Source organism: Polypterus senegalus, chromosome 1 (assembly GCF_016835505.1).
Source record: "Polypterus senegalus isolate Bchr_013 chromosome 1, ASM1683550v1, whole genome shotgun sequence".
In the NCBI taxonomy this organism is placed as follows: domain Eukaryota; kingdom Metazoa; phylum Chordata; class Cladistia; order Polypteriformes; family Polypteridae; genus Polypterus; species Polypterus senegalus.
This window is the reverse complement of record NC_053154.1, coordinates 111,274,208-111,294,553: the sequence shown is the minus strand read 5'-3', so window position 1 is coordinate 111,294,553 and position 20,346 is coordinate 111,274,208. Positions and strand designations below refer to the sequence as shown.

General features: G+C 37.9%; 1 protein-coding gene across 2 annotated transcripts in view; it reads left to right on the top strand.

Annotated features, from left to right (window-relative positions):
- Positions 1 to 6,962: 6,962 nt before the first annotated feature.
- Positions 6,963 to 20,346, top strand: part of ap1s3a (adaptor related protein complex 1 subunit sigma 3a) — a 42,817-nt gene continuing 29,433 nt past the window's right edge. Inside the window, exon 1 of one of the 2 annotated variants that reach the window (XM_039756042.1) lies at positions 6,963 to 7,134. In XM_039756042.1, coding sequence (XP_039611976.1) covers positions 7,132 to 7,134 — 3 coding nt within the window. In that variant the 5' untranslated portion in view covers positions 6,963 to 7,131. The remainder of the gene's footprint in view (positions 7,135 to 20,346) is intronic. The other variant, XM_039756033.1, reaches the window with a different exon arrangement.

The following is a 20,346-nucleotide window of genomic DNA, read 5'->3' as shown; positions in this document are numbered from 1 at the left end:
GGAATGCCAGTTCATTGTAGAGGACATTAATACTCGCATTAACTCCTACATTGACCACTCTGTATGCATCAGTCAAACTGTCCTGCTTGTCTGAGATTTGGTACCTCAGGAAAAACTTGTGGACACACAGGGAGAACATGCAAACTGTACACAGGTAGTGACTAAGCCAAGAGCTGAACCCAGTCTTCTGAAGATGCGAGGCCACATTTGTACAATACCAAGAAAATTATACTAGATTGAAAATGAAGACCTTACTGGAAAATAGTACCTATGTATTAGTTTTCTTACTAACTTGCACTGGAGCAGGGGTTCATTCATGAATATAAGCACTTATGTGCTGATTAATGCAATTTATTTAAACTTTATCTCCTAGTTATGGTTGATTTGATTGTGATATTTACCTAGTAAAGAGGAATTGAATCCTTAATGACATCAGTATTTAAACCTGTTTACTCACAACAACAGAAACTGACCTTGGCCATAGCACCAGTCACGTGAAAGGCACACTCGTTCTTTACAGCTCACTGGACCAAGTTAGAGTCAACAGTTATCCTGACATCGTGCATATCTTGGAACAATGAAGACAAATATGAGTATATGGGGGAAAAACGTTCACTGAGGAAAAAAAATACTGTTTCTAGGTACCTAAACCAACACCACCATGTGTTAATTCTCTTCAGCTTGGTCCTCATTTAATCACAAGCTTCTCGCCATAGTCACCTTATAAAATTGACTTGTATTAAGCAAAGTACAGTTTTTTTTTCTCATAAATTTAAATTTGCAAACTCCATTAGTATTTTACTGGATCAGGTAAGAATAAATGCCTTTTAAGTGGCACACATTAATTTGAAATAGATATATTCTTATTGCATTCTATATATATAATTTAATAGCCTAATTTAAACTGCAGCCAATTCCAAGCTGAAAAAAAAATGTCCATCAAAAAATAGTATTTGGATATTTGCTCAGCAACTTTTTAAGCTGTCACGTTTAGTGTTATCCATTTGCACAGGAAAATTAAGTACTAAGTTTGCTCAGGGCAAACTGGATACCCAGATTAAATAATTAAGCCCTCATATGTTAATAAGAAGTGGCTAACTAAATGCCAATAGCTGTTATATACTAACTATATATATATTAAGTACTTGCTACATGTATCCTCAAGCCTGAAGATGCGGCTTTATTCATATCAATCTGCTAGTTTCTTGATCCTCCCTTCCTCCTGATATGTATTCTCTGTCTAATGTCTAGCTAGTCTCTGCCTCAGTGTCTGCAATTATTTGGAAGCTACAGGGTAGGAATGAGTCATACATTTTTTCAACTTTAAGCAATTCTTTGTAACATAATCAAAAAATATATATCATTCATTCCTATATACACACATTCGCAGAGTGATATTGATGGATATTTGTTCTCTTGGGCAATTAGGTCATTGAATTTTTCCAAAACTACACTGAAAAATGCTCACACTATAATCTTGACCCAGTTGCTTATAACAGCTTTTTGTTTGTGGCAGTATTTGTCATGCACTATATGGACAAAAGTATTGGGATGTCTGACTATTACACCAACAGGGACTTTAATGACATTGTATTCAAATACATAGACTTTGATATGGAGTTGGTCCCCCCTTTGCAGCAGTAACAGATTCCACTTTACTTGGAAGGCTTTCTACAAGATTATGGAGTGTTTCTTTGGGAATTTGTGCCCATTCATTCTGTTGAGCATTTATGAGGTCAGGCACTGATGTTGGAGGCCCACAAGCTCTGTTCCAGTTCATCTCAAAAGTGTTCAAAGGTGTGGGTGAGCCAGTCAAGTTCTTCTACACCAAACTCATCCAGCTGTGCCTTTATAGGCCTTGATTTGTGCACTGGGCACAGTCATGTGGGAATAGAAAAGGGCCTTCCCCAAACTGTTTCCACAAAGTGTTGTCCAAAACATCTTTGCATGCTGAAGCATTAAGATTTACCTTCCCTGGAAGTAAGGGGCCTAGCCCAAGCCCTGATAAACAGCTCCACACCATTATCCTACCTCCACCAAACTTCACAGTTGGCACAGTACAGCCAGGCAGGTGACGTTCTCCTAGGATCCACCAAACCTAGACTTGCCCATTTGAGTGCCAAACAGAGAAGCGTGATTTGTAACTCTAGAGAACATGTATTCACTGCTCCACAGTCCCAGTGTGTTTTACACCACTCCATCCAGTGCTTGACATTGGACATAGTGATGTGAGGCTTGCATGCAGCTGCTCAGCCATGGAAACCCATTCCATGAAGTTTTTGTGCTTACATTAATGGCAGTGGAAGTTTGGAACTCTTCAGCTATGCAATCAGCAGAGTGTTGGTGACTTTTATGCAGCATGCACCTTAGCAGTTGTTGACCCCACTCTGTGACGTCATGTGGTCTTCTCCTTCGTAGCTGAGTTGCTGTTGTTCCCAAATGATTCCACTTTCCAATAATACCACTAAGGGTTGATTATGGAATAGTCAGCAGCAATGAAATTTGACAAACTGTTTTATTGCAAAGGTGGCATCCTATCACAGTACCACGCTTGAAGTCACTGAACTCTTCAGAATGACCCATTTTGTTTCACAAATGTTTGTAAATGGAGACTACATGGCTAAATTATTGATTTTACACACTTGTGGCAATGGGTCTGATTGACACTCCTGAATTCAATAATTATGAGGTGTGTCCCAATACTTTTGTACATATAGTGTACCTGCTTCTGTAGTGTAGAAAATACTGCTGCAATGTTAAAGAGATAAAACACACTATTTTAAAAATGTCCTATTCAAAAATCAAAAAATAGTGGGTGTACAGTTTTTTCAACAAAATATTGAAAATAATGAAATCTTTATGTAAATGATATCCACTTCTCTTTTTTAAATGATTTGGTTTGTTTGCTGATAATATTGTGGTTCTCCTTTCTTCTGAGAAACTGTTGCTTCCTGCCTTAGTACTTTTGCTAATTGCTCCATTTTACAATCTGAACACCTAACTTGCTTAGACTGTGATTTGATTGTGCCCCTTGCTGGTGCTTGCATATTATTTCTTTCTGTGATATATAAATATATATATATAATCAGCATGAATTTAAGTCTGCTCACCAGCATCCAGTGTTGGCTCCTGCCTTTTGCAGGCAGGACAGAATCTGGCAGTTGTGGATTCTGCAATAGATAGTGAATGAATGAAGAAATCAATGAAGTTTGGCATGCATCATAGCTGAAAAATATTTATTGTTGTTTTTACAACCATATATAAAATAACCACATTCTCAATCCAGCTTGATTACATCCAGGATCCTAGTGGACCAGAGCCTATCCCAGTAACACCAGGCATGAACCAACCATGAATGAGGCAGCCATTCATCTTACAGCTCTACATAACCGTATGAGTGCACAATATCTGCACTGCAACAAAAACTGTGCAACAAATCATACATTATATAATTAATATGTGAACCAAAATTACAACCTATATAGCTGCAATTTTGTGCTATAATTTTGCAAGTTCTTATAAAGCAAAATTATAATGATGGTGTAGAAGAGAAGCAATACTTTTAAATATGATGAGTGGCTGCTGTAGGAATGAAATGAATAGCATGACAAGTATTATCTGTATTGGAGGAATCCAAAATATTAATCACCCAAATTAATATGGTCTTTAATGTTACTCCCTATTTTTGACTCAACGTGCATATTGCTGTGTTTAAATAGATAGATTCTTTATTAAACTTTATTAATCCCAAGGGGAAATTCAAATAATCCAGCAGCAGTATACTGATACAAAAAAAAAAAAATTAAAGAGTAATAAAAATGCATGTAAAAGCAGACAATAATTTGAGTAATGTTAGCATTTACTCTCCCGGGTGGAATTGAAGAGTCGCATAGTGTGGGGGGAGGAACGGTCTGTCAGTGGAGCAAGACAGTGACAAAAGTCTGTCACTGAAGCTACTCCTCTGCCTGGAAATGACACTGTTCAGTGGATGCAGTGGATTCTTCATGATTGACAGGAGTTTGCTTAATGCCCGTCACTCTGCCACAGATGTTAAACTGTCCAACTTTACTCCTACAATAGAGTCTGCCTTCTTAACAAGTTTGTCCAGGCGTGAGGCGTCTTTCATCTTTATGCTTCCTCCCCAGCACACCACCGTGTAGAAGAGGGCACTCGCCACAACCGTCTGGTAGAACATCTGCAGCATCTTATTGCAGATGTTGAAGGACACCAACCTTCTAAGGAAGTATAGTCGGCTCTGACCTTTCTTACATAGAGCATCAGTATTGGCAGTCCAGTCCAATTTGTCATCTAGCTGCACTCCCAGATATTTATAGGTCTGCACCCTCTGCACACAGTCACCTCTGATGATCACAGGGTCCATGAGGGGCCTGGGCCTCCTAAAATCCACCACCAGCTCTTGGTCTTGCTGGTATTCAGGTGTAAGTGGTTTGAGTCGCACCATTTAACAAAGTCCTTGATTAGCTTCCTGTACTCCACTTCCTGCCCACTCCTGATGCAGCCCATGATAGTAGTGTCGTCAGCGAACTTTTGCACGTTACAGGACTCCGAGTCATATTGGAAGTCTGATGTATATAGGCTGAACAGGACCAGAGAAAGTACAGTCCCCTGCAGCGCTCCTGTGTTGCTGACCACAATGTCAGACCTGCAGTTCCCAAGATGCACATATTGAGGTCTGTCTGTAAGATAGTCCACAATCCATGCCACCAGGTGTGAGTCTACTCCCATCTCAGTCAGCTTATCTCTAAGGAGCAGAGGTTGGATGGTGTTGAAGGTGCTAGAGAAGTCCAAAAACATAATTCTAACAGCACCACTGCCAGGTGGGAGAGTTTTAGTGTTCAGTTCAGTCTAAGCCCACAATCCCCTTTTCCTCCTGACAGGTAATTTCAGTTTGTGCCATTTCAAATAAAATCTCTTACTAAAGAAATAAAGAGAAGATTCTTGCAGTGAATTAACCAGAAAAATAGACCAGTACTTACTTCAATTAAAACTTCCTTTTGGTGGAATTACATACTGTACGTTAACATTTTTGTAAGATTTTTGTCTCCCATTTCAAACTATAGTGATCATCAGCAATAACTCCATTTATAATGGCAGATTCAATGGTAGGGGTGTTTTTAAGAATTTTCAAACATAAATCTCTTTTTGTAGTGTCTACTACCGGTTTTTTGAAGAAGAACAAATTAGTTAGGATTTAATTCATCAAACCTGCATTGATAATTCTTTTAGCGCAGATTGCTAATATGCATGTAAGATGTGTTAGGAGTTGAGTTCTGTAAAAACCTGAGTGAGTGCAGATTTCTACTAACTCCCAGCACCACAAAATCTGAGATTCTGGTATGGTTCAATGGTAACCCATTGTTGAAATGGGTATTTCTTTCAGCTTTTAAAAATAAGACATGCCTAATGGTAAACTGGCATCCTATCCGGAATTGATTCCTACCTTGTGGCTAGTGCTGCCAAGATAAACTCCAGTCCTATGCAGCTTTGAAAAGGAAATAAAAAGTTTAGACGGTGATGTTAAATTGTCCCATTGTGAGTTACTGTGTCCTGCAATGATCCGGTACATTGCACAACTTGGAGACCAATGTTGCCTTAAAATTCTGTATCTCCAACACAACTTTGAAATTGGATTACACTGGTTCCCGAAATGTATGGGTGGACTTGATGATGAACAGTTGCTAATGACACAGAATAGGTGACTGCCTAGATACATTGTTAGTTACACCTGTGTCTGTTGATCTTTCATTAACTTATTTTAAAAGGATTTGAATCAAACTGACTTGATATGAAGCACAAAAATGAAATTGAATGAGTCTGTTAGATTTTAATGTACATCTAAGGTTCATACAGAATCCGACACTATGCAGTATATTCCTAAATGAAACAGCTAAGAGGAAAACTAAGACCCTACTTAGTAAAGAATTAAATTAAAAGCAAACATTAAAATCTGATTAATAAATTAGTTCAGACAAAAATCAGCATTCAATGCCTCCACTGCCTGTTCAGCCATGATTATATTATTTATAAACCATTATTTATAAACCAATAATAAAAACCATCATTTAAAAACTGCATTTTGTGTTTACTTGTGTTATATTTGACTAATGGTTAAATGTGTTTGATGATCAGAAACATTTTGTGTGACAAACATGCAAAAGAATAAGAAAGCAGGAAGGGGGCAAATAGTTTTTCACACCACTGTATATATATATATATATCTTCATCATTCCATCCCTTTTCCAATTGGCATATCTAGTTCAGTGTTGGAGTAGCTTGTGCATATTCTGACAGAACCGCCACATGAATTAGGAATTCCTAAAGAGTCATGTAGAAAATGTACAAACTCCACATGACAGTAACTGGGCTAAGAGCCCGTGGACATGAGTTGTAAGACAGCAGAGCAAACCACAGTGAGCCCTATTTAAAAATGTTTTATAATTAATTCAATTCCGTCTCTTTTATCAGCTATAAGTTACGTGACTTCATTCACATAAAATGGAAAAAAATCACGATGAATTTCTTTCTTTATTTATTCAGTAACTCTTTAAAAGTTACTAAAACTTACCTTTTAATAAAACGTCGCAGGAGATCATTAGAGTGTGAATAGACTTTTGAGAACAATGTACCAGAAATCATGGCAATGTTAAAGCTTCGGTTACAACCCAAGGAGAGTAAATGAAGAAGTTCAATTGAATGAGTTTTCTGCAGCCGCCTAAAATTTTTAGTACCCAAAAACTTAATTTGAATTTGTATTAACTTTGACGGGCTTTATTGTAAACACTTTGTTGTAATTTCCTGAAGTAAATATTTTATTTCTTCTCAGTTTAGTAATGTTCTGTAGCGTTCTAACCCTGCTCAATACAAGTACAAACTTTCTGATCCGATGAAATGCTAACCCAGCCCGCTACAGGTACACGCGCCACTCACCTTGGTGACGTATATGAGGAGGGCGGGACAAGGCGACTTTCAGTTTGGAGACTTCTGGGTAGCGCCGACAATGCGCTTTTTGAAGGTTTATGACAACTGTGCTGAATAAACGTTAATTTCTGCGAAAGACAAGCGCACAAAACATCTCGGCAATTAAACTTTGACTCCAATGAATCCAGCAGCATGGTAAGCGAACAATTTTCATGTCCATCTGTCCGCGGCGTGTAACAGGAGGTACCCGGAAAGGTTCTCCTTTACAGGCGTTACTCGCTGTCTTCGGGTAATTTGGCAGTAGAAAGTCGCGATCTATTCTGGAGGGACGCCCGGGTATTTTTGATTTCATAACCTGTTGCTGAATAGGAAAATGCGACACTGATCATCCCAAAATAAACTTTTTCATAACATCTAGTTTGCATTTCACTCATCGCGAAGGCCTCCTGGCGTATCTGTTATCTAGTTGAACTGGATTGGCCACCTTAACTAATCTGCAAGTTTTGACGCTCTCCACGACTGTGTTCATACAACTGGAAAAGGCAAAACAGTACACCTGACCTTCTCCTGCAGTGGTAACGGCATTTATTTCGTCCCAGAGTGGCGTCATTTAAAGCAATTCTTTAGAAAGCTTTTTAACAAGTTGAAGTCTCCGAAACGTGTCATCTCTGAATTATCACTGGTGACCACATGTGTTCTAATGTTACATTTTACACATCATGCATAATACGTTGTGGAATTCAATTCGCATGAAAAAGAAAGTTAAATGAAAAGATAAATTAAATTGGCTTATAGCTGCCACACGGAAACTATCCGTTTTGTACTTTAGATATTATTCTAAAGATTTTAAAGCAGCCGTTTCATCTAATTCTGTCAAAACGTTTAATACCTCAGATAGTGTCCAAGCTAGTAAACTTAAGAAACGAGTGTGGTTTGTGGTCATTGAAGAAATCGGCGCATGCAGTCTAAAGCAACTTTGAATAACACAATTCCTTCCTATTGCCCAACAAGTAAAATCCACGCCGATTAGACTAAAGACCAACAATTTTTTTTTGGTATTTACTTTGTTGGAATGGAAAATATATCCTCAGGTTGCTTTGATTTGTCTAAAGTGTATTGTTTCTCTTTACCTTTCAATGGTTTTCCTTTTTCCAGTTAAGACACTCAGTTTTACCTTTTCACAGTGACTGTTTTTACTTGAATGGTTTTGTCTGTGAAATTTTCAGTGTATGTTAACAAGTTAAAAATGTATACATGATTTATCCAAGAGTCAGTTATTTTTTTATTTTATTAATTTCAATTAAAAGTGTCAATTATCACATTTTTGTTTATTAAATATTTTTTTAACAATGAGTCATATTTACAAAAAACAGTGATAATCGAATGCACTTACATGAGTTAGACTACATATTGTCTTTAGGCTACGTTTTTAACTACGCAACATTGTAAAGTGCTGTTAAAGAGGCTTGTGCTGACTCAATTGCTTTCATAGCAGATTCCAGTTCAAGGAATGCAAAAATGGCATTGATTGATGTTTGTTGGAGAAGGGGGGCCTGTGACTAACTGAACTTCAGTTTTCTTCAGCAAGACACTGAGCATGTTTGCGTGTGCCTCAATATCTCTGTTATTCACAAAAACCTAGTTTCTAAAATGCCATGTAAACTCTTATTTCAGTTGCAGAAACTGGGTTATTGGCGTCTGAGAAACCTGGTTAACAGAAGTAGATTCTGCTGTGGATGGCCTAACTATTTGGCCATATGAACCCTTAACCCGATTACTGTTAATGATATTGTAGTCTGTGCATTTTCCTTATACAGTAAAACCTTGATTATCTGTCACTTGATTAACCGTCAGGGGAAAAAAAAAAACACCAAAACAATGTGCACGGCACCGTCTACCTATTAATACTGCTGCATGATACACTGCAGGCTCTGCACTTTGGAACAACTCTCCCTTCTGCTAGTGTATAGTGTTATTGCCCAGCACCACATGTCCTGCTGCAATTTGAAATCACAGTGTCCGTTACATACCTTCAACTTTAATAGCATTTTGTAGCTTTTCTCTTTTGTTATAATTAAACTACAATACTGTACATTGTTATGGCAGATAAACATATGCACGTGGTGCTGGAATTGTTACAAAAAATTGAAATTATTAAATGTTTACGAAATGGCAAAAGTTCTTCAGTTTATGGAGTAGGAAGAACAACAGTGAATGATATAAAGCATGTTGCTGATAAAATTAAAAAACTGGTTGAAAATGGAAACCACTGATGGTAATGTTATTTTGTGTTAATGTTAATGTTCTTCTGCAGTGTAATGTTCTTTTTAAATTCTGTTCTGTTTTTAATATATTGTGACGTGCTGGCAGCTTGTGATGCGCTGTGCAGAAGCAGATAGGGTGGAATGCTGAGTAAGTTATAGGACTGGGTGAAGGGCTTCTGTTCTGTGAGGGTTGGACACACCGCTTGGTAGATGAGTGACAGGAGAAGTTAGGAGAAAAAGGAAGGTACGGCAGAAAGGAAGTTTTAAGTAGAGTCAGGAGACAATAAACAGGAGTGTTTGTGGTATAGAAAAAGACGGAACATGAGTGGCAGGAGGTAATTATCAGTAGGGAAAGCATTCTTTTATTGTTTTGGAGATGTGCTCTGTAACCCAGATAACAGAGTATAAGACAGGGCACCATTTGTTATGGAACGAAGACTCCAAGTAAAATGTAGAAAACTCCAGTACCTCTGTGTTGTATGTGCTTATTACACCGGTCATTACAATATTATATAAGTTAATTAATTTTGTTAATACTATATTATATTTTGTTAATATAGTTTTTTTTTTTGGTAAATAAATGCGACTATTACTAAACTAATCTGTTTGTCATTTTTAAAGTAGCTGTTCTGTTATCAGTCTTTTCTCTTATCCGTCACAGCCTCGGTCCTGACCCCTGACGGATAATCAAGGTTTTACAGTCCTTTGTCAGTGTATATATGTATGTATTTGTTTCGCTCACACATTTAATAGCCAAGTGTAGAAGCATCCACAAACTAAATTTTCAGAGGCAAATGCTTGGTCGATTACATTATTATTATTCCTGGATGAAATTATCTGTCTCAGTATTTCAGAAGTCTCTAAATTTATGTTGATGAGGTGAACTTAACAGTGTTAAACTCAACAACACAATCTTGAGAGTGGTAGGCTAACACATTAAGTTACATGCATTATGTAGTCTGATTACTTTAGAAAGTAATGAGTAACCTAACGCAATACTTGAATTGAAGTAAAAATACTGGGTCCTTTAGGGCTCAAACGCAGAGACAAGCAGAAAAAAGGGTGCTGTGTGTAGTCCGATAAAGTAAACTTATAAATAAAGCATCAAATTGACTAACCTGATTTATGAAAAACAAGAAAATTATCACAGTTGTCACCCTTACTTTTGGATTCCTGGTGACCACTGATGATGTTTTTAACCCCTTCTTTTATTTTTTATTTTTTTGCACAGTTTACGAATACACCACCTAAAAACAATATTTTGCTTACCCTTTGTACTTTATAGTGAAAGCTGTTTTCATGCAGAAAAGAGGTATGAAATTTTATGATTCAACTGTTGAAGTTTTTGGGCAATGTAGTACAACAGCAAACAATATTAAAACACCATGAAAAAAATCTCATAAGCCACATGCAAAGTCACCCAGTCAGTTAATTAAACCGCTTCTGGGAAGCATTCTCATGAATGTAGAATTAATGCGTGTATACACACAGTGTGAAACTTCAGAACAGTCGATGAATAAAAATGAGGCCTGACCAGTGAAAAGGGGAGCAGGCAGGTCTTTGGGGTAAAGGCTTGTTTGAGTCTTCCTAGTTCATGAGAAGAAAGATCCTCTTTTTAGGTATCGACAAACCTTAACCCATGCTCAGTGTATTGTAAGTTGTACAACTAAGTTACTCTTTCAGCACAGGAGAACTTAGGGAAGTCCTGCACCAAAAGTGTGATTTGTGACACAATCAGCCTCTATGTGTGCTGTTGAAGCTGTATACCACAACGCAGTCCTTGCTGTAAGCCCTGTGGCTCAGTATATGCAGATCAGCTGCAGTTTTGTTTATAAAACCATGCCATGCTTGTATTGTTTAGGGGAGCTGCACCTTTCCTGTGTGATTCATTATTTCAAACACTTTTTATTTTTTTATTTTATTTATTTATTGATTTTTAATGTAATCATTCCATACAGGTAGATCAATTTTTACAAAAAATAGGATTGAAAACAAAACAACCCAACCCCCATGGCCAATGGAGTAAAACTTAAAGCTGGTCAAAATACATAAATTGATGAGTTTAATAGGCAGATTAAAAAAAAAGAGAAGAGAATTATTACCTCCGTGCTTCAAGAGCTTATTCTAAAATATTATTGATTAGATCCTGCCAGGTTTTGAAAACGTTCTGCACAGATCCTCTAACTGAGAATTTAATTTTGTCCAATTTCAAATAGTATAAAACATCAGTTACCCACTGACTTAAAAGAGGAGAGTTAGGATTCTTCCAGTGTAGCAAAATAAGTCTGCGTGCCAAGAGTGTAGTGAATGCAATCACAGTTTGTTTGTCCTTCTCCACTTTAAGCTCCTCTGGAAGAACACCAAACACAGCTGTTAATGGGTTAGGAGGGATTGTGAGTCCAAGGCTATCTGAAAGGTAATTAAAAATTTTTGTCCAGAATAGTGTTAATTTGGTGCAGGCCCAGAACATGTGACCCAGTGAGGCTGGGACTTGATTGCAGCGTTCGCAGGTTGGCTCTTGCCCTGGAAACATTTTGGACAGTTTTAAGAGAGACAGATGTGCTCGATGTATCATTTTGAGTTGAATAATTGTATGCTTTGTGCATATGGAGCTTGAGTGAATTCTCTGCATTGCTACCTTCCACTCCTTTTCTGATATATTGATTAAGAGATCTTTTTCCCATTGTCCTCTTGGATCTTTGAAAGGGAGGGACTGTAAAATAATTTTATATATTGCAGAAATGCTGTCTGAGTCCTCCAAACTGAGCAATATTTTTTCCAGCATGAAGGAAGGTGTGAAATGAGGGAAATCGGGCAGGTTCTGTTTAACAAAGTTCCTAATTTAAAGATAGTGAAAGAAACGTGTAGCTGGAATATTAAATTTGGAATGTAATTGTTCATAGGATGCAAAGATGTTGTCTATATAAAGATCTCTAAGCAATTTAATCCCAAATGTTTTCCAGATATTAAAAACTGCATATGTTTGTGAGGGTTGAAAAAGGTGGCTCTCATCATGCAGAGGTGCCACAGATAACAGATTCTCCATCTTAAAATGCTTTCTACATTGGTTCCATATTCTGAGTGAGTGAAGCACAGTTGAGTTATTAGTATATTGGCAGTAACTTGCATTTATTGAGGCACAAAGCAGGGAATATAAAGAAGTACTGCAGGATTTTATTTCTATTGCAGACCAAGCCTGTGTATGTTCATCTATTTGTGTCCAGGTTTTTATAGCTTGTATGTTTGCTGCCCAGTAATAAAACTGAAAGTTGGGTAGAGCCATGCCTCCTTCTACCTTTGGTCTTTGTAGGGTTGCTCTTTGAATACGTGAATGTTTTGAGATCCAAATAAGTGAGGTTATGGTTGAATCTAATTGCTTAAAAAATGATTTATTGATGTATATTGGAATGTTTTGAAATAAAAGAGAAGCTTAGGAAGGATATTCATCTTAACAACGTTAATTCTTCCAGCTAGAGTGAGATGAAGGGTTGACCATCTGTGTAAGTCTTGCTTAATTTCTTCCACACAGATGGCAAAATTTTGTTGATAAAGAGCTTTATATTTACTTGTGATATTTACCCCTAGGTATTTAAACTGATCTGCAATGATAAAAGGGAAGGTGTCTAATCTGATATTGTATGCTTGAGAATTCAAATTCAAATTAATTCTGAGACCAGAAATCTTTTGAAATTCTGTAAGTGCTGTTAAGACTGCAGGCACAGTATTTTGTGGGTCTGATATATACAGTACCATATCATCTGCATATAGAGAAATTTTCTGTTCAAGTCCTTCTCTGATAATCCCCTTTATCTGATAAGCATTTCGACAGTGAACTGCCAGTGGTTCAATGGCGATTGCAAATAGCAGGGGCATCCTTGTCTGGTACCACGTTCTAGTTTAAAGTAGTCTAAACAAATGTTGTTAATACAAACTGAGGCTTCTGGATTGGTATATAGTAGTTTGATCCATGCACAAATATTCGGGCCAAACCCAAATTTCTCTAATGTAGTAAAAAGGTAGTTCCATTCAATCATATCAAATGCTTTTTCTGCATCCAACGATAATAATATCTCTGGGGTGTTTGACTTTGCTGGTGAATATATTACATTAAACAGGCGTCGAAGATTGGAAGCTAAGTGTCGGCCTTTAATTTTTGATCTTGTGATATTGCCGAAGGCAGCACTTTCTCCATCCTTCTAGCTAGGACTTTGGAGAGTATCTTAACATCATTATTCAGAAGTGAAATTGGTCTGTATGTTGCACATTGTAATAAGTCCTTATTTTGTTTAGGAAAGACGGTGATTAATGCTTGGTGAAAAGTTTGAGGTAGAATTTGATTGTCTCTAGTTTCTGTAAATGTTGCTAATAAGAGGGGAGCTAGCTGAGTGGAGAATTTCTTATAAAATTCTACAGGGTAGCCGTCGGGGCCTGCTGCTTTCCTGCTTTAAAGTGACTTTATAGCATCTAGTAATATTCTGGCAGTGCCAAAGGTTTATCCAGTTCCTCTGCACTAAAAGTATCTATTTGTGGTATCTGTAATGTATCTAGAAATGCATTAGATTGTGTGTTGTCTTCTTTAAACTCAGTAGAATATAAGGATTTATAGTAGTGCATTATATTTTTACGGTCAATGATTTTATCTCCATTTGTGTTGGTGATTGCTGGGATTGCATTGCGAACTTCTTGCTTGTGGAATTGTTGAGCTTAGAGCTTATTAGCTTTCTCTCTGTGTTCATAATAATGATGTGTTGATTTAAAAATGAGTTGTTCAGTTTCTTTAGTTGTTAAGAGGTTGAGCTCTGCATGCAGTGCCTGCCTTTTCCTATGAAGAGCCTCACTTGTATGATACCTGGCATGCGCTTCATCTATTCTAGTAATTACATTGGTTAGCTCTGATGCCTTATTGGTTTCTAATTTATTTCTGTGGGAAAGATATGAAATAATCTGTCCTCTTAAGAAGACCTTTATAGTTTCCCAGAGTATTCCTGAAGAGACCTCTGAGGATGTATTTGTCTCTCTTGTTTGGATATAAATTCTGTACAGTTCTCATCTGCTAATAGAAGTGGGTTAGGACGCCATCTGCGGGGTGAGTGTATGGGGCCTAATGATTTTAGCTCCAAGATCAAAGGGGCATGGTCGTAAATCACAATAGCATCGTACTTGGGAGATTTAATTGTAGACAAGAAATTATTATCTATAAAGAAATAATCAATTCTTGAATAGCAATGATGTACTGGTGAGTAGAAGGAATATGTCCTTGAGTTTGGGTTTAGAAATCTCCAGAGGTCTGGTAAGTTGTGGTCAGTTAAAAACTGTTTAATTGTCTTTGCATTGTTAGATGTCATCCCCCCTGTGACAGGAGACCTATCTAAGAGTGGATTTAAAACACAATTGAAGTCCCCAGCCATTATAATTTTATGAGTGTTCACATTGGAAATGGATGTAAATACATTTTGCATGAATTCCCTATCATCAACATTGGGTGCATAAACATTTATCAAAATCACTTTACAGTTAAATAAATTGCCCATGACAATCACATATCTCTCTTCTGGATCAGATACTATATCTGATACCACAAATGAGACTGTTCTATGTATGAGCATTCCCACACCTCTAGTTTTCTTTGTAAAGCTGGAATGGAACATTTGTCCAGTCCAGTCTTTTTGCAGCCAGAACTGATCCTTGCTTAGTAACCGGATCTCCTGTAAAAATAATATCTTAGTGTTTAAACTGGTTAGGTGAGAGAATACTTTCTTTCTCTTTAATTTGTGATTCAGGCCTTTTAACATTCCAGCTCACAAAGTTAACTGTCCCATCACGGAGACATTGATTCTGAATTTTTGATGTCATTTTGTAGTCTTAACTGGAAGTGAGACAGCTTTAACCTTAATTTCCAATTTTCCCACGCGATATTGCCATGCAGCTTATTTTTACATTGGTAGTTATCATTATAAGGATTAAAATAATACAGGGTGGTCCAGATCTAATTATGCAGATCCAGATCGTCTGGATGACTTTGATTTATTCGGGGACGATTCTAGTTTGGCACAAAGACAGTATTCTTCATGTCGTCAGTTCGCACACTTCTCGATGATCCAGGATTTTCCGGGTGATTTTCTATGTAATAAACTTAACGAGTTATAGCGTAATGAAAATTGCATAATTACAGTGGTGTGAAAAACTATTTGCCCCGTTCCTGATTTCTTATTCTTTTGCATGTTTGTCACACAAAGTGTTTCTGATCATCAAACACATTTAACCATTAGTCAAATATAACACAAGTAAACACAAAATGCAGTTTTTAAATGATGTTTTTTATTATTTAGGGAGAAAAAAAATCCAAACCTACATGGCCCAGTGTGAAAAAGTAATTGCCCCCTTGTTAAAAAATAACCTAACTGTGGTGTATCACACCTGAGTTCAATTTCCGTAGCCACCCCGAGGCCTGATTACTGCCACACCTGTTTCAATCAAGAAATCACTTAAATAGGAGCTGCCTGACACAGAGAAGTAGACCAAAAGCACCTCGAAAGCTAGACATCATGCCAAGATCCAAAGAAATTCAGGAACAAATGAGAACAGAAGTAATTGAGATCTGTCAGTCTGGTAAAGGTTATAAAGCCATTTCTAAAGCTTTGGGACTCCAGCGAACCACAGTGAGAGCCATTATCCACAAATGGGAAAAACACGGAACAGTGGTGAATCTTCCCAGGAGTGGCCGGCCGACCAAAATTACCCCAAGAGCGCAGAGACGACTCATCCGAGAGGTCACAAAAGACCCCAGGACTCTCAATGATTGCCAAGACTTTTGGGAAAATACCTTGTGGACTGATGAGACAAAAGTTGAACTTTTTGGAAGGCAAATGTCCCGTTACATCTGGCGTAAAAGGAATACAGTATTTCAGAAAAAGAACATCATACCAACAGTAAAATATGGTGGTGGTAGTGTGATGGTCTGGGGTTGTTTTGCTGCTTCAGGACCTGGAAGGCTTGCTGTGATAGATGGAACCATGAATTCTACTGTCTACCAAAAAATCCTGAAGGAGAATGTCCGGCCATCTGTTCGTCAACTCAAGCTGAAGCGATCTTGGGTGCTGCAACAGGACAATGACCCAAAACACACCAGCAAATCCACCTCTGAATGGCTGAAGAAAAACAAAATGAAGACTTTGGAGTGGTCTAGTCAAAGTCCTGACCTGAATCCAATTGAGATGCTATGGCATGACCTTAAAAAGGCGGTTCATGCTAGAAAACCCTCAAATAAAGCTGAATTACAACAATTCTGCAAAGATGAGTGGGCCAAAATTCCTCCAGAGCTGTAAAGACTCATTGCAAGTTATACATAAACGCTTCATTGCAGTTATTGCTGCTAAGGGTGGCCCAACCAGTTATTAGGTTCAGGGGGCAATTACTTTTTCACACAGGGCCATGTAGGTTTGGATTTTTTCTCCTTAAATAATAAAAACCATCATTTAAAAACTGCATTTTGTGTTTACTTGTGTTATATTTGACTAATGGTTAAATGTGTTTGATGATCAGAAACATTTTGTGTGACAAACATGCAAAAGAATAAGAAATCAGGAAGGGGGCAAATAGTTTTTCACACCACTGTAGATCTGGACCGCCCTATAGATTAGATATTGCTTGCTCTCTTTCTGTCACCCTCTTATCCCCTAACCCCCCATTTTGCCTCCCCAGATGAGGCTGGACCCCACTTTACAAAGTCCCGGTCCTCTGACATACCTGGAGACAGAGCACATCCAAAACAAAACAAGCCCCCCAGCAGCGGCATTTGGGGATTAAAAAGTAGAGATATCTATTGCAGGTGAAGTCTAAATACTATAGGCATAAAATATAATCATTAATAGACTATAAGCATAAAATATAGTCATCAACATCCTTGAAATATTAAGACAGTAAACCCAGGGAGTGGTGTTAAAAAGTGGCCCTGGATAAGCACAGTAAACCCTAATGCAATAATAGCAATAACAATAAACCAAGGGTATGATGTTAAACAGTCTCCTTTTAGAATAGTTAAAAACAAACCAAAAAAAAAAAAACCCTGCTTTAATTTCTTCCACACATATGCCTACAATTTTATAATTAAATCGTAAACATAAACAAAAAGTGTCACAAAGAGAAAAGGATGTATAATTATGGTACCCGTATCATTGCAAGCAGATCAGACAGTAGGTAATATCTTTTTGCCATACCATGACGGGATGCGACTCACTTTCGTATTTCAAAAAAGCGTCGGGATCAGCTTTCTTAATTCCTTTTCTGCTTCATCTGTGGAAAGAGAAGATGTAATATTTGTCTTGAATTTCCACTTTCAATTTGGCAGGATACAAGAGTCTGTATCTGCTATCAGCAGCGATCATCAATTATATATATATATATATATATGTGTATGTATGTATGTATGTATGTTTTTCCAAGTCTTTATATTCCTGCCGCATCTATTGCAGCTCCAGTCGCAGCTTCTCATTTGTCTTGAGCAGGGGTCCTCAATCACGGTCCTCAAGGGCCACAGTGGCAGCAGGTTTTTGCTCCAACCCATTTGCTTAATAAGAACTACTTATTGCTCAAGTAACACTTCATTTTAGTTGTTTCGCTTATTAAGATTTTGAACCCTTATTGCTTATTTTAGTCCCAGGTCAGTCTCTGAAAGGCTGTACCTTATACTGGTGCCTGATACGTGTCTAGACTTGGGTGTAGCTTTAAGTTTCTTTTCCATTTTTTTCTGACCGTCTTTCTTTTAACTCATATTTATATACTGTAGTAGAAACTCCTCGGGTTGGGTAAATACAGGGTACATCGGGATAATAAGAAATAAGAGAAAAAATAAGCCGCTGCTAACGGAGCTCCACTTCAGACGCCCATCTCCTGTAACAGAGACCAACTTTTTAGATTGATAATATTTATTCTTTATAATAGTAATTTGCAGATAATATTAGTTTAGTCATTTCAGTCTTACATATGCTTAAATAGTTGCTTTCATTTTCCATTTATTTCAAGAGATTTGTTTTTTACTTTTATTTTTAACTTACCTAAACCAACAGGAGAAGGGTGCTGCTATACCCAGGTGTGGCAGAAGAGTAATGAGACTGATTTTTTATTTACCAAAGTTTTTATTTTTTTCAAACATCAATGTTATCCCCTTCAAAGTAGTTCCCTTGGGCAGCTACACACCGATTCAGACGTTGTTCCCACTGTTGGTAGCAGCGCTGGAAGTCTTCAACCGGTATGGTCTTCAGCATGTCCGTTACACTCTTTTGGATGTTTTCTAAAGTCCCGAAATGACGTCCTTTGAGGACATTTTTCAGTTTAGGAAAAAGGTGTGTGAATAAGGGGGCTGGGGAACCACAGGAATGCCTTTTGAGGTCAAAAATTCTGTTACGGAGAGGGCAGTGTGACATGGGGCGTTGTCATGATGGAGCATCCATTTGTCTGCAATGTCTGGTCTCACATGAATGACCCTTTTTCTGAGCCTTTCAAGGACGTCTTTATAAAAAACTTGGTTGACAGTTTGTCCTGGAGGAACAAATTCTTTGTGAACGATTCCCCTTTTGTCAAAAAAACAAATCAGCATTGATTTGATCTTCGATTTGCTCATTCGAGCTTTCTTTGGTCGAGGAGGGTTTGCAGTGTGCCAGTCCTGACTTTGCCTCTTGGTCTCAGGATCGTATTCAAAAATCCATGATTCATCACCTGTGATCACACGACTAAAGAAATCTTGCTTATTAGCGATTCTGTCAAGAAGATCAAGACACTTGTTTTTTCGATTGTCCTTCTGCTCAATTGTGAGGTTTTTCGGCACCATTTTGGCACAGACCTTTCGCATGTGCAAATGTTCAGTCAAAATTTGATGAACGGTAAATCTGTTCAAATTTAATTGTTCACTCAACATTCTTAATGTTAAATGATGGTCTGATCTCACAAGAGTGTTCACACGTTCGATGTTTTCATTGGTTTTCGAAGTTGAAGTCCTCCCTGAACGGTGTTCATCTTCAACATGTTTTCTGCCTTCCAAAAATTATTTGTGCCAGCGAAAAACTTGAGCTCAGGATAAAGAATGTTCCCCATAGGCCTGTTTTAACTTTTCAAACGTCACACTTGCCGATTCTCCAAGCTTAACACAAAATTTAATGGCACAACGTTGCTCCAAATTCCGCTGTTCCATTTTGTGTGACGCACAACCAAAAACACAACTTAGCTAATAGCAGTCACAAAAATCATGTAGTTAACGGAAGGAGTTGAAACTCGCACTGAGCTATGGGAGGGTACTGATACACGTGCTCTATCAAGGACAACAGCACAGCGTTGCCAGATCGCTTGCAGTGTTGCCAGTCTCATTACTTTTCTGCCACACCTCGTATGTGATGCTTGCTTGTGTACGCATGCTTTCACTGGCTTTGTATTTGGGATCCAAGCAGCTGACGGATGAATAAAAAAACAATGTCATGTTATGTGACTTTTTGTTGTGGAGTATGTCAGATTTGCCGATTGCAGTCGCTGACCATTTCTCTGCACCATGTCAAATTACACAGCTGAAAATTGCAACCTCTGTTACATTTACCGACTGAGTGCCAATCTTCTTTTACAGTTGTGCTTGCCCCCTTTTTTGACAGCCAATACCGGACTGTCTGATTGAGCAGACGCTGTACAAAGTGATAACAGTTCTAGTGGCTTCAGCAGCAATCTCAGACCATTATTTCTTTGCCCATTCTGTTATGGTATGTAAAATAAGACATCAAACAGACAAGCTTCTCTTCTGTTTGTCAGGTTCATCTCCCCCGTTTTGCATGATGGGGCTGATGTGGTACCAGTGCTGTATGAAGGTTTAATAGCTGAGGTGCGTTCAGCCACAGTCTCTGACATTTTTTCTTTTTGCCATTCTATTTAACTGCATACAAAACAACATTAGAAAAATGGGCTTATCTTCTGTTTTTGAGGCTCAAAACGTGTGTCCATTATACCTCATTGCTACATTCTGTACATTGTTCTGCTGGCTGAATGCTCATTGGTTCCCAACTCCTGAAACTAAAGAGCCCAGCCCTCCAACTAAAGACAAAATCAAACCTTTTTGATTGAATCCTAGCCAGTTGCAGATTAGTTGGTCTGTGCCTAGAGCGGCAGC